General features: G+C 43.5%; 1 protein-coding gene across 2 annotated transcripts in view; it reads right to left on the reverse strand.

The window, feature by feature from the left end:
• The window catches only part of ZSWIM8 (zinc finger SWIM-type containing 8), a 279,619-nt gene that overhangs the window by 228,955 nt on the left and 36,811 nt on the right, over positions 1-13,853 (reverse strand). For both annotated transcript variants that reach the window (XM_030203397.1, XM_030203396.1), the window contains exon 2: positions 11,887-12,040. In XM_030203397.1, the coding sequence (XP_030059257.1) occupies positions 11,887-12,040 (154 nt within the window). The remainder of the gene's footprint in view (positions 1-11,886; positions 12,041-13,853) is intronic.

Genomic DNA, 13,853 nt, shown 5'->3' on the forward strand with positions numbered 1-13,853 from the left:
GTGTGGAGAGATACTGGGGAGCAGCAGAGTGAGTACATTTATAGGTTAGTAGAAGAAGTTTGAACAGGATGCGAAAACAGATAGGGAGCCAGTGAAGCGACTTGAGGAGAGGGGTAGTATGAGTAAAGCGACCCTGGCGGAAGACGAGACGGGCAGCAGAGTTTTGAACCGACTGGAGAGGTGACTAAGTGGGAGGCCAGCAAGAAGCAGATTGCAGTAGTCCAAACGAGAGGTGACAAGGGTGTGGATGAGGGTTTTGGTAGAGTGCTCGGAAAGAAAGGGGCGGATTTTATGGATGTTGTAAAGTAAGAAATGACAGGTCTTGGCAATCTGCTGGATATGAGCAGAGAAGGAGAGAGAAGAGTCAAAGATGACCCAAGGTTTCGAGCTGAGGAGACAGGGAGAATGAGAGAGCCATCAACAGAAATAGAAAATGGGGGGAGCGGGGAGGTGGGTTTGGGGGGGAAAATGAGAAGCTCGGTTTTGGTCATATTTAATTTCAGGTGGCGTTGAGACATCCAGACAGCAATGTCAGACAAGCACGCTGAAACTTTGGTTTGGATGCAAGGTGAGATATCAGGGGTAGAAAGGTAGATTTGGGAGTCATCAGCATAGAGATGGTAGGAAAAGCCATGGGATGAGATTAATGAACCAAGGGAAGAAGTGTAGATAGAAAAGAGGAGGGGACCAAGAACAGAACCCTGAGGTACGCCGACAGGCAGAGGGATAGAAGTAGAAGAGGATCCACCAGAGTGAACACTAAAGGTGCGGAGGGAGAGGTAGGAAGAGAACCAGGAAAGGACAGAGCCCTGGAATTCAAGTGAGGACAGGGTATCAAGAAGTATGCTGTGATCGACAGTGTCAAAAGCAGCGGAAAGATCAAGAAGAATGAGGATAGAATATTGACCTCTGGATTTAGCCAGTAATAGCTCATTGGAGACTTTAGTAAGCGCAGTTTCGGTTGAGTGGAGAGGGTGAAAACCAGATTGTAGTGGGTCAAGAATAGCATGTGAGGAGAGAAAATCAAGGCAGCGGCGGTGAACAGCACACTCAGAAGATACAGAAACAGCTAAAAGTAGTTCTGTTCTTCCCTAGGATACCCTTGCATAGTAGGGGCAGTTTGAGAAGAATCTGTGCCACTACCCCAGCTACATGCAAAACAGTTTTTGACTCAACAGTGATTTTGGTAAAGGAAACCAAAGGCTGGAGAAAATAAAGGGGAATCCCTGAACCAGCAGTCTCTAATGGAACACAAGGTCATTTAGGAGAAGCTGCCCCTCCCCCCTGCTCACATCAAGGCCACAGGGCGGGAAAGGATCAGAGCTGATATCAGGAGAAAAGAGAGGGCCACGCCGCAAAAAGGCGCACATTCCCACCATTTTAGCACAAGAAAAGGCTGCTCGGGGAAGGGGAACTTCAGCACTTCCCTCCCTAGTGTTTAAACACGCCACCACACAGAGTCCCACTGCGGAGCATCTGCTACCACAGCGGGAACAGCTTTCAAACACCAGCATCACCCACATTAAAGCATGGAACCCCCGTGCCGAAAAGAGAAAGGCAGGGACTCACCGAACAGCAGGTGTCTCCTCCAGAGAAGCAGAGTCCCACAGACGCAGCAGTCTGCTGCCTAACCAGCATCCTACTATATAAATGAAGAGTGACCGACGTGCCGTGCATGCGAAGAACAGCTCAGCTGTTCTGCGCATGAGCGGCACGTCACAGGTCTCTCTGTACGTGCCATTGAAAAAAATCAGCAGGGAGCCATCGCTCGCAAACTTTTCTACCGCTCTACACTGCACAGTCTCAAACAGCCAGAAAAGTAAATAAACAGAATGCGCTGATACCTATGTGGATCTCCAGAAAGAGAGAGAGACTGCGAGACAAACCGCCTGAAGAATATAGCAGTGTTGCTGGGTATTTTCCATTAAGATAAGTTCCTCTTCAAAGTTATAGGCGAGATTTTTTTAAAACCTGATGCAGGGGCTGGGGAGAGAGGAGAATCGCTGCATGGCTCCAGGGGGGGCAGGGGATACAGGAGAATCGCAGGGTGGCTGCAAGGGGGGGGGGGGGGGGCAAGGGACACAGGACAATCGCTGGGTGGCTGCAGGGGGGGCAGGGGAGAGAGCAGAATCGCTGGGTGGCTGGAGGGTGGGCCAGAGGAATAGCTGGGTGGCTGGAGGGGGGGGCAGGGGAGACGAGAACCGCTGGGTGGCTGGAGGGGGGGTCAGGGGAGAGAGGAGAATCACTGGGTGGCTGGAGAGGGGGTCAGGGGAGAGAGGAGAATCACTGGGTAGCTGGAGGGGGGCAGGGGAGAGAGGACAATCACACACACTCTCTCACAGACACAATCGCACCCAGTCTCACTCTCTGTCACACACACACACTCGCACGGTGCTGCCAACCACGCAGGGGGGGAGGGGGTCCTCAGACCACAGAGGGAGGGGGAGGTATCTCTGTCACACACACACACTCTCACAGTCAATGTCTTTCTCTCTTTCACACAGTCTCTCACACTATATCTCACACTGTATCACATTCACTATCTATGTGTCACACAGTCGGTCACACACACACTCTCGGTCTCACACACTCCGTCTCATACACTCTCTCGGTATCACAGAGAGTCTGTGTATCGCACACATACTCTCTCACACACTCTCTCACACACAGTGTATCTGTGTGAAACACACTCTCACAGTCACTGTCTCACATACGCACTCGCACACACTCTCATTCTCACACACACATTCTCATTCTCACACACACACTCGCACCCAGACTCACTCTCTCTCTGTCACACACACTCGCACATTCACTCTCTCTCTGTCACACACACACACACACACATTCACTCTCTCTCACACACAATCACTCTCACACACACTCTCTCAAACATACACACGCCCAGGAAAACCTTGCTAGCGCCCATTTCATTTGTGTCAGAAACAGGCCTTATATACACACTGTCACTCTCTGTACCCCCAACTTTTCCCCGCACCCTTTCAAGCACTACACATTACGTTCATCAAATTTTACATTATATGTCAGAAATAAAAAATATTGCCCATTTTAGTTTGAAACAATTTTTATTGAACAACCAATAAATCATTACAACCATAAGTCTGTGTGAATTTTCCATTTTTCTTCCCCCCTTTACCCCCTCCCTCTTCCCCAAAACCTCGTCTATTCTTCTTGTTACAGCATCCTTTCTTCTTGTATATTAACAATTTCAATATAACTCCTTTCGTTATAGAATTTACATAATAACTTTTTGATTAAAGAAGCTCTTACATACAAAACTAGTCCCTCTTTATGTTAAATATGTACATATGTACATATGTCATTTATTTATTAACTATTAACTATTCTTCCCTCCCCCCTCCTGTTCCTTCCCTCCTCTTTCCCTTACCCGTACTTCCACTCCCTTCCCAAAATATTGCCCATTTTAATGGACTTAACGGCTTGTACAGACAGAAAGCACAGCACTAAGATAGGGGAAACCCTGTACAGCTGGGTCCTGTCAGAAATCGTCAGGAACTCTCTTTGTTTTTGTTTTTTTACTGGTGAGGAAGGCTAGAGCTCTAAAGACCGGGAGGCAAGGGCGGAAAGGGTGAAGCAGAGACCCAGAAGACTGAGTATGCCCCCAAAGTTGGCACCACCAGCCAGACACCCCTAAACTCAACTGGCCAACAGGACCCAGGAGTATCCCCAACAGACAAATCCAGGAACTGCTGAAGCGCCGTCCACCACCTGCTGGAGATAGAGATGTACTGAGGTGAAGAAGGAGCTGGCCATCTGGTATCGCTGCCTCCAGCTTTGTAATCTCTATCTCCACCTGCTGGTAGATAGACACAACCCACCAGTTCTTGGATTCATCTGCTGCATACGCTAAGGAATATATTATTTATATGTAAAGACGTAGGACATGAGGTGCACATTTTACAAAAATGAACAGCTTCACATTTGGAAACGTTTAGAAATAGTCAGTTGGTCCATAGCCATAAGGAGATAGAGGTGAGGCAGTAGTTGATAGGCAAGACATCTGCTATTAGAGAGGAAATCCTAACCAGTAATTGAATGTTATCTGCATAGAATAAGGACAGCCTCCAAGGGACTGAATGACAGTGAGTAGATGGCCAACAAAGATGTTCAGTTAGGGGCCAGAAAGCAGAAGGATTTGTAGACTGAAGAAAAAGGTAGGGGGTGAGTTCATACTTGAAGAGATTCTGTCAAAGAAATAGGAATTTAAATCATGTATTTTACCCAACCTTTACATCATTCTCTACTACTCCATATCTTCCCCCAGTATGCCCAAAATCAGTTTTAGCAATAGATTCCTCCATCCATGACAGCAGACCACCTCAGTTCTTGCCACCATCAATTTTGCTTCTTACAAGATCAGCACCTAAGTCAGCATCCAGGCCCTTCATGTTAAAATTCAGTCTCTCCTTGTTCACTGAAGTTCTGGTTTAAACATGGTTCCTCCGTGCATGTACCCAGCTTTCTTGGAGACCAAGTACAACTATACTACTGCTATTTAGGATCATAATCATCACTCTGTGCAGGTTATTCCAGTGCCTTCTAGAAGTCCAATACAATAATGCTGTTTTTGGTTTGGAACTACTGTTCCACACAGGTTACTCAAATGTCTTCTTGGGATGTATTATGCTGTACACATTGGTCCATATAGGTTACACAGAGTTTCATTCCCATCTTACCACTAGGAATCCCAGTCTATGTCCCCTGCTTTCATAAGCACATTTCATACAAAAATGTGCATACTTATCATCAAGTAACCATTTATATTGCTGTTAATACACAGACAGATATGTCCAATGAAAGAAGACATTGGCAGTTGAACCAGTAGAGGAACTACTGTAGTAGAGGAACAAGTAAGGTTCCCACCTGTCCTCTACAAGCTGAAGACTAGTGAACATCTGCAGCAGCATGAATTCATATGCTGACGTTCCCACCCCTCCACCAGCCTAGACTGGCAATGGTTACAATATCTAGCAGAATGGAAGTCTTCAGCGAAAATAAATGGTACCTGCAGCCACTGGGAACTCTCAATTCCGGCCAGCATAAGGAGGGATAAGTGTTGTTCTCTCATATCTAGATATTCCTTTTGAACCTCCATCCAAACCGGCTGCAGAAGTTTAAGCACACGTTTCCTGCTGCCATAGAGGCCAAACTTGCAATAAGAGCTGCAAGATATAGGAGCTTCTACCACAAGACTAGCACCATAGCAGAAGGTAATGTATGATCAAGGACTTCTCCTGCTGTCAGTTCAGACAGGAGTTGAAAATGAAGATTGGGAAGTGGTGGGTCAACAATCCTCCTTTCTTGTACTGGCAAGGGCTGAGGGCTTCAGCTACCAGGTATCTTTACTGTTGTGGGAGTTACATTTATTGAAGCTTTGGGGAGGGGGCCGAAATAGCTTGGAAAGGTGAAAGACAGTGTGGGATGGAGTGAGGAGGCAAGAGGTAGTGGACATGGAAAGGCTATGCCACCAAAACACACACGCCAAATTAAAACACTCCAAACAAACCAGATATCCCACCATAACGCTCAATATACACAGAGCTCCACACCCACCTCCAGACATACACGCGCTGTAGCAAAAAACCCTGCATAAAACAAACATAGCCACACTGCCAATACCCCCTTGCCAGCCTATTTGGGAGAATCTGCACCACGCCTCTGTCCACCCAATCAGGTTCAGGTTCGCTTTATTTGATATACTACTAAGGAGGTGTACAATGCAAATTACAAAAAGTCTCAATCAGAAAAGAACTACAATAATGGATAGAACTGTAATAGCAAAGAGTAATGGAATAGGAGAGAATTCAGCTCATTACACAGAGAGGGGGGAACCCTAAACCAGAATAGGTACATAAGTACTGCCATAATGGGACATAAAGGTCTGGAGGATCAGGAGGTAGGTCCAAAATGCATCTAGAAAATAAATGTTTTAAGAGCAGTCTTAAATTTTAAACGAGATAGTAGTTTTCACAAGCTAAGTAGAAGCACATTCCAAAGGGAAAGGCCAACAAATGAGAACATTGTTCTCAGAAGAGTAGTTAGAGGGACTTCTGTAGGGAGGGCACCACCAGATCTTGATCTATGGAGCGAAGAGTCTGAGTAGGGGAATAAGGCAAGTAAATACTTCTCCCCATGATGTGTGAGTAATATTTCATTACGTCTTCCAGCAGGCAAAAGTAGAGGCTAACCAAGGACGAATCAACACTGGAGATATGAATCCAACAGTCTTTATTGATATAAATAAAAGAAGGGTCCAACATGGGCCGTGTTTCGAAGTGGTGAACTGGATTAGGAACTGGTTGACGGACAGACGACAGAGGGTGGTGGTAAATGGAGTTCGCTCGGAGGAGGGAAAGGTGAGTAGCGGAGTGCCTCAGAGATCAGTGCTGGGGCCGATTCTGTTCAATATATTTGTGAGTGACATTGCCGAAGGGTTAGAAGGTAAAGTTTGCCTATTTGCGGATGATACTAAGATTTGCAACAGAGTGGACACCCGGGAGGGAGTGGAAAGCATGAAAAGGGATCTGAGGAAGCTAGAAGAATGGTCTAAGGTTTGGCAATTAAAATTCAATGCGAAGAAATGCAAAGTGATGCATTTAGGGAGTAGAAACCCATGAGAGACGTATGTGTTAGGCGGTGAGAGTCTGATAGGTACTGAGGGGGAGAGGGATCTTGGGGTGATAGTATCCGAGGATCTGAAGGCAACGAAACAGTGTGACAAGGCGGTGGCCGTAGCGAGAAGGTTGCTAGGCTGTATAGAGAGAGGTGTGATCAGCAGAAGAAAGGAAGTGTTGATGCCCCTGTACAAGTTGTTGGTGAGGCCCCACCTGGAGTATTGTGTTCAGTTTTGGAGGCCGTACCTTGCGAAGGATGTTAAAAAAATGGAAGCGGTGCAAAGAAAAACTACGAGAATGGTATGGGATTTGAGTTCCAAGACGTATGACCAAAGACTTGCTGACCTGAACATGTATACCCTGGAGGAAAGGAGGAACAGGGGTGATATGATACAGACGTTCAAATACTTGAAAGGTATTAATCCGCAAAAAAATCTTTTCCGGAGATGGGACGCCGGTAGAACGAGAGGACATGAAATGAGATTGAAGGGGGGCAGACTCAAAAAAGATGTCAGGAAGTATTTTTTCACGGAGAGGGTGGTGGATGCTTGGAATGCCCTCCCGCAGGAGGTGGTGGAGATGAAAACGGTAACGGAATTCAAACATGCGTGGGATATGCATAAAGGAATCCTGTGCAGCAGGAATGGATCCTCAGAAGCTTAGCCGAAATTGGGTGGCGGAGCAGGTGGGGGAAGAGAGATTGGTGGTTGGGAGGCGAGGATAGTGGAGGGCAGACTTATACGGTCCGTGCCAGAGCCAGTGATGGGAGGCGGGACTGGTGGTTGGGAGGCGGGAAATACTGCTGGGCAGACTTGTACGGTCTGTGCCCTGAAAAAGGCAAGTACAAATCAAGGTAAGGTATACACATATGAGTTTATCTTGTTGGGCAGACTGGATGGACCATGCAGGTCTTTTTCTGCCGTCATCTATGTTACTATGTATGCAAGCGCCTACTTCAGGGCTCAAATAATGTAATCGAACGTTTCCGATGAGACTCATCATTTTTTCATTAGTCAAGGTGTCATATACTATTTTTTGGGCTGTTTAATCCGCAATAAATTAACAATAACATTTTTAAATTATTCAATGACCATTTCTCATCTGATTAGTATATCACATTAAGCGTTCTGGTCTATCACTGTTCAAGTTTGCAAAAAACGTGTTCAACCATGGTTTAGTCACGTTGTTTCTATGCTGTAGCTCGTCGAGATAAATATCAGTATGATACAATATTAACTATGGATCCTATTATATTAATTTTTACAAAAGTTATCATAAAAATTATTACTTTAAAAACAATATAATCTTCCGATGTTAGTTCTTCTTTTTTCTTATTTATTTTTCTATTTTTGATTATTTTCTTTTTTTCTTGTGGCTTTTTTGTGTTTGTGCAATTAATCCCTCTGTATTTCAAATTCGAAAATGTAATCCTCTTTTCTTCTGGTACCCCATGCAACTAGTGGATTGAAAACCTGAAAAAATCTAATATCATTATTCATGATTTGTCCATCAACACGACACCCACACCAGTTACAACATATTAATTGTCGATTTATTTTGAATGTTTTGAATTAATTTTTACTAGTCAGAATCACTGTGAATGACTTATTAACTCATTTTTTGATTTGTTTTTTTAAAGAAACGTATGTTAGCATCTTCTGTATGTATTTTTTATAACTATTTTTTTACAACTCTATTTTTATACCTCTGTATTAAATACCACTTTCCTTTTTTTCATTGTATATATACATGATAATTTTTATTATTCAATTTAAATGTTTATCATTATGCAATATGTTTTAAATTTCAAAATTCATTCTTTTATTTATATCAATAAAGACTGTTGGATTCATATCTCCAGTGTTGATTCGTCCTTGGTCAGCCTCTACTTTTGCCTGCTGTGATTCGTTATCATAGAGGGTTTCCCTGGTTCCCATTACATCTTCCTAACACAATCATTCTTCAAGGGGAAGATGGACATCATCTCCCTCTCCCTCCCTCTCTCTCCCTCCCTCTCTCCCATTTCCCACCTTTCTCCTGTGGCCTGATCCCAGCTGACAACAGGAGAGTGCAGTTAGTAGACTGATGGGAAAGCATGTCTCTAACCTACTCTTCCTGCTGCAAGTGCCTCTTCTGCTCATTCAAAGTTCTTTGAAGAACTCAGTGCACTGTTGTACTCTTATTGCACATCGTGCCGTGAACCACATGGGCAAGAGATGCATTGTGGGTAGGAAGAGTGAATCAGAAAAGTGCTGGTCCCACTGTGCTACCAGCTGCACTTTCCTGCTGTCAGTGGGGAGGGGGAAGAATGTTGCCAATGCAAAAATTATTAGACCCCAGGCATTGGAGCCCACTGCTACATCAGTGCCACTACATGTTCAACTTATAAATACTGACTGCATCAAAACCAAACAAGTGGCATACTTCAAAATACTTGCAGCAAACTGGACAAAGTAAAATTAACCATTCAGAAACCAATTTGCTCTGCACTACTCTCCCCTGTCACTTGTACAGTAGTTGGAAAAAAGCAAAAAAGGCACATTTCCTTTTCAACAGAGAGCTCAGCTTCATTCAGCCCAGAAATCAATTTCAGTGACATCTGACAGCATGAGGAGTAAATCTGTATCCCCACTTAACAAGATTTGAAGAAATTAAGACAGATAATGAACTGGGCTATCCAGCTTCACAGTTACAGTCAATAAAGAGATTCCTCATCTGCGCATTTTAGAATAAGGAGATATCTAGGCTCACTCAATGCTTTCATTAACCCTTGCACTCATTAAGCTTCAGAACAAAATGAAAACCAGCAGGTCAGTTCCATGTGGAAGAACTCATCTAGTATGACAAGTTACACTGTGAAATCAGAACTTTGTTGTTTATGATAAGTTTCACCAAGAACTTTTGGGTCTTGATTTTTTGTGCTCACATTGAATTTAAAGTGCTAGCGCATTTGGCTTAAACTGCTATACAAAGCTATTTGAAATTCATTTGTAATGCATTCTGGGCAATGGTACATATAAAATTATTGGTAATGAGGCTAGTGTTCACACATTTTTAACTAACTAAGCTTTTCGGCCTCCTCATGAAGATAAACCAGCTTATTTTCGAAAGTGATAGCCGGCCATCTTCCGACACAAATCGGGAGATGGCCGGCCATCTCCTAAAACTGGCCAAATCGGTATAATCGAAAGCCGATTTTTGGACACACTCGCCGGCATTCCGTCGCGGAGGCGTCTAAACTTCAAGGGGGCGTGTCGGCCGGGTAGTGAAGGCGGGATGTGGGCGTGCTTACGAGATGGCCGGCTTCAGCTGATAATGGAAAAAAGAAAACCGGCGATGACGAGCATTTGGCCGGTTTTACTATTTATTTTCACAACCAAGTTTCAAAAAGATGCCCAAACTGACCAGATGACCACCAGAAGAAATCAGGGATGACCTCCCCATACTCCTCCAGTGGTCACCAACCCCCTCCCACCCAAAAAAAAACAACTTTAAAACATTTCCTTCCTAGGAGGGGAAGCCAGTCGGCCAGCTCGTAAAAAAAAAAAAAGGATCTTGCTGATCAGTTATGTTATGACTTACTTGTTCTGGAGTGCTGTATTTTGTGATACTGTTTTGAGAAATGTTCAAGAAAGACTTCATACAAATGAAAAAAGTCCCTGCCGTTCATTTTCCCTTGATGGCCGTCCCTGACGTGCACTTCCCTTAATAGCCGTCTTTCTCTCCGAAAGTGCACTTCTCCCCAAACAGGGAAATCAAAACGGTTTTTGCTCACAGTTTTTTTTAGTAGTAACAGTGGGATTTGAACCAGCCACCTCTGCATTACAAGAGCCATGATGTAACCACTTGGCCACAGCTCCACTTACTTGGCTGTCCCTCCCTTTTGATTATACCCCTTCAGGTCTCTCTCAGCCAATCACAGTGCGTTAAGCTGTCTGTGAGTGGCTGAGAGAGACCTGGAGGGGTATAATCAAAAGGGAGGGACACCCAAGTAAGTGGAGCTGTGGCCAAGTGGTTACATCACTGGTCTTGTAATGCAGAGGTGGCTGGTTCAAATCCCACTGTTACTACAAAAAAAAAAAGCAGTGTGCAAAAGCTTTTGATTTCCCTGTTCAGGGAGAAAGACGGCCATTAAGAGAAGTGCACTTTCGGAGAGAAAGACGGCTATTAAGGGAAGTGCACGTCAGGGACGGCCATCAAGGGAAAATGCACAGCAGGGACTTTTTTCATTTGTATGAAGTCTTTCTTGAACATTTCTCAAAACAGTATCACAAAATACAGCACTCCTGAACAAGTAAGTCATAACATAACTGATCAGCAAGATCTAAACATCCAGAAGTACCAGTGCACTAAGAATGCTGGCCCCTCCCACGGCCAAATGCCTTGGATTTGGCCGGGTTTGAGATGGCCGGTTCCAGTTTCCATTATTGCTGAAAAACAAAGTCGGCCATCTCAAACCCGTCGATCTGTGGCATTTGGCCGGCCCCAACCGTATTATCGAAACAAAAGTTGGCCGGCCATCTTTTTCGATAATACGGTTCCGGCCAGCTGTTGCGGCGCCGCCAAAATAGATCGCCGGCGATCGATTTCGCCGGCGCCATTTGATTATGCCCCTCAAAGTGTACTAACAATAATCAAGCAAGATGACCGGTCATTTACTAATAGCACATGCTAACGCCATTAACATGCATTACCAAATTAACAGCATTAACATGTCACCTGCTAACAAATTACCCTTAAACGATTTTACTAACATATCACTCAAGCAATCCAAAAGTCAGACCTTTTCCATTAGGGTGTAGCTTTTGCACAGCACAAATAGTTAAGTATATACTATGTTGCATGAAGTGCATGGTAAAAATGCAAAACTTGATGTTCCCTAGCTCTGAAGCCGCCCACACATGCCAAAGGACATTACATAGCTACAAAAGAAGATCACTACTAAACTATAATACTAAGAGGCGTATTTTCAAAGCACTTAGACTTACAAAGTTGCATAGAAACCTATGGAAGTTTGTACGTCTAAGTGCTTTGAAATTAAGCCCCTATATAACTCTCCTAGGGTGTCAATATTCCTAAAGCAATGTCACTTACAATCAGAGCACTCCTATTTTGACTGTAAAAATGAAAAAGTAAACCCTGTTATCCTATCTTGAAGATGCATGGCCCCTGCGCGCCTCCAGAGACATCACCTTGAGAAAATGTACTTCAAAGAGGGTTATACGAGTACCTGATATCCTCTTCATTCTCCGGAAAGCTCCAGAAGGCTATGCGAAGCTGCAACTGCTCTGGTACAGGGGGATAAACTTTCTCCACCACCTCGAATGGAATGTGAAAAGCCACCTGCTTCGCCGATAGCTCCACCAATGGTATTACCAGTCCATCTGATGTAGATATAACAAAAATAATCAATGATGCATATTTACATAGATCAAGAATAAGTGATGAGGCTAGAGAACATGGGAAAATTATCATCTTTTCTACCAGTCTTCAAAAGCTTTCCCCTACCTGAGTAAAACGCATACAACTAACCAACATGAAAACTAGAACTGAGCCACACTCATAACATGAAGGCAATAAAGACTGTGCAAAAATTGGACATTATTATATGAAAAACAGAATGTTAGTGCACTTCATGCTCAATAACTACTACAATAAATGGAATTTATGGTCTGCCATACTATGACCAACGTAGAAAAGTGAGAATGTGTAATGCAAGGGTGTCAAACTGCTATCCCAGAGGGATACAAACCATCTGACTTTCAAGATATCCCCAATTAATATTCATGAGAGATATCTGCTGGCATTGCCTCCAGATATCTCTCATATGCATATCTGTTAGGGATAGCCTGAAAAAAAGACTGGTTTTCGGGCTATCCAAGATTGCAGACACCTCTGTTGCTACATAACATTACAAGTGTGACATACCCTGTCATGTCTTACTGCTAAGGCACAAAGACAAAGTCACATATCTCTGAAGTTAACAAAGCTAGCTGTGCACTAGCCAGTGCTCTTATGCATTACATCTAGTGAGACCAAGCCCAACTAGTACTTTGCAGGAAACATACATATACAATCTATTAAATTAATAAATAGAAAGCCTTTATATACCAAAGGAATTTTCTCATTTTGGGTATAGGGGGACAATACTTGGTATATCTGACTGTGACTGACAAAGTGGTAGACAGCTGGTATGATGTGTGTGCATGCATACATGTTCTCCTGCTATTCCAAGGCTGCCTGCTAACAATGAATATCAAGCCAAAGCATATCAACACTAGGCTGTCAGACATGAACTTGTCAGTTGGGTTGGCATTTCATATCTATATATGCTACAGAAGACCTAAGCAACATTACTTGCCCATAAATAAAAAGCAGTTCTGCATGCCCCAATATATCAAAGTTGCTTATTGCTGGACATCATACCACTTTTAAGTTTGCCTGGGCCAAAATACCTTATACTCCCTAACAAACCTCAGGCCACCTACTCCAGAAATGGTAGAACCCTGGACTTCAAACCCATAGCTTTCTTCAAGAGTGTAGCCACATACTCAGAAGCCATCTTTCCCTTTCACAGGGGTTGATATGAGTGAGCACAATGAAGGAGTAACCAGTCTCTGAGCAGTAAGCAGTAATTGGAACAGTAAGCACAAGACTGTTTTTCATATAACTGAAGAGCTAGCATCTGAGCAGTCATCTTGAGATAAGAATTTGGGAAAAAGGCAGTATCTCATAAATCAGAACAAAGATACCATGCAATATCTGGTTGGGCAGTGCAAATGCCAACAAAACATAAGAGGCTAATTTTCAAAGTACCCAGACTTACAAAGTTCCATAGGTTTACTATGAGGCATATTTTCAAAGCACTTAACCTTCCAAAGTTCCATAGGTTTCTATGGAACTTTGGAAGGCTAAGTGCTTTGAAAATACACCTCTATGTAACTTTGAAGTCTATGCGCTTTGTTATGTGCCTTAGATAGGGCCAATATCTAATCCACTAAAAAAAGGTTCTCAAGTCCAGTCTTGATGTGATTTTCAATGTTCAGAATGAATATACATATATAGTTACACATACCTGACTAAAAAACCAAGTTAATTTGTAAATATCCATTTTTTTCTGAAACTGTATCTATATTTGACTGTCAAGGACAGAATTGTGAATGTCTGATAGACCAATACATCTCAGCACAGTATTAC

Source organism: Microcaecilia unicolor, chromosome 5, assembly GCF_901765095.1.
Source record: "Microcaecilia unicolor chromosome 5, aMicUni1.1, whole genome shotgun sequence".
Lineage (NCBI taxonomy): Eukaryota > Metazoa > Chordata > Amphibia > Gymnophiona > Siphonopidae > Microcaecilia > Microcaecilia unicolor.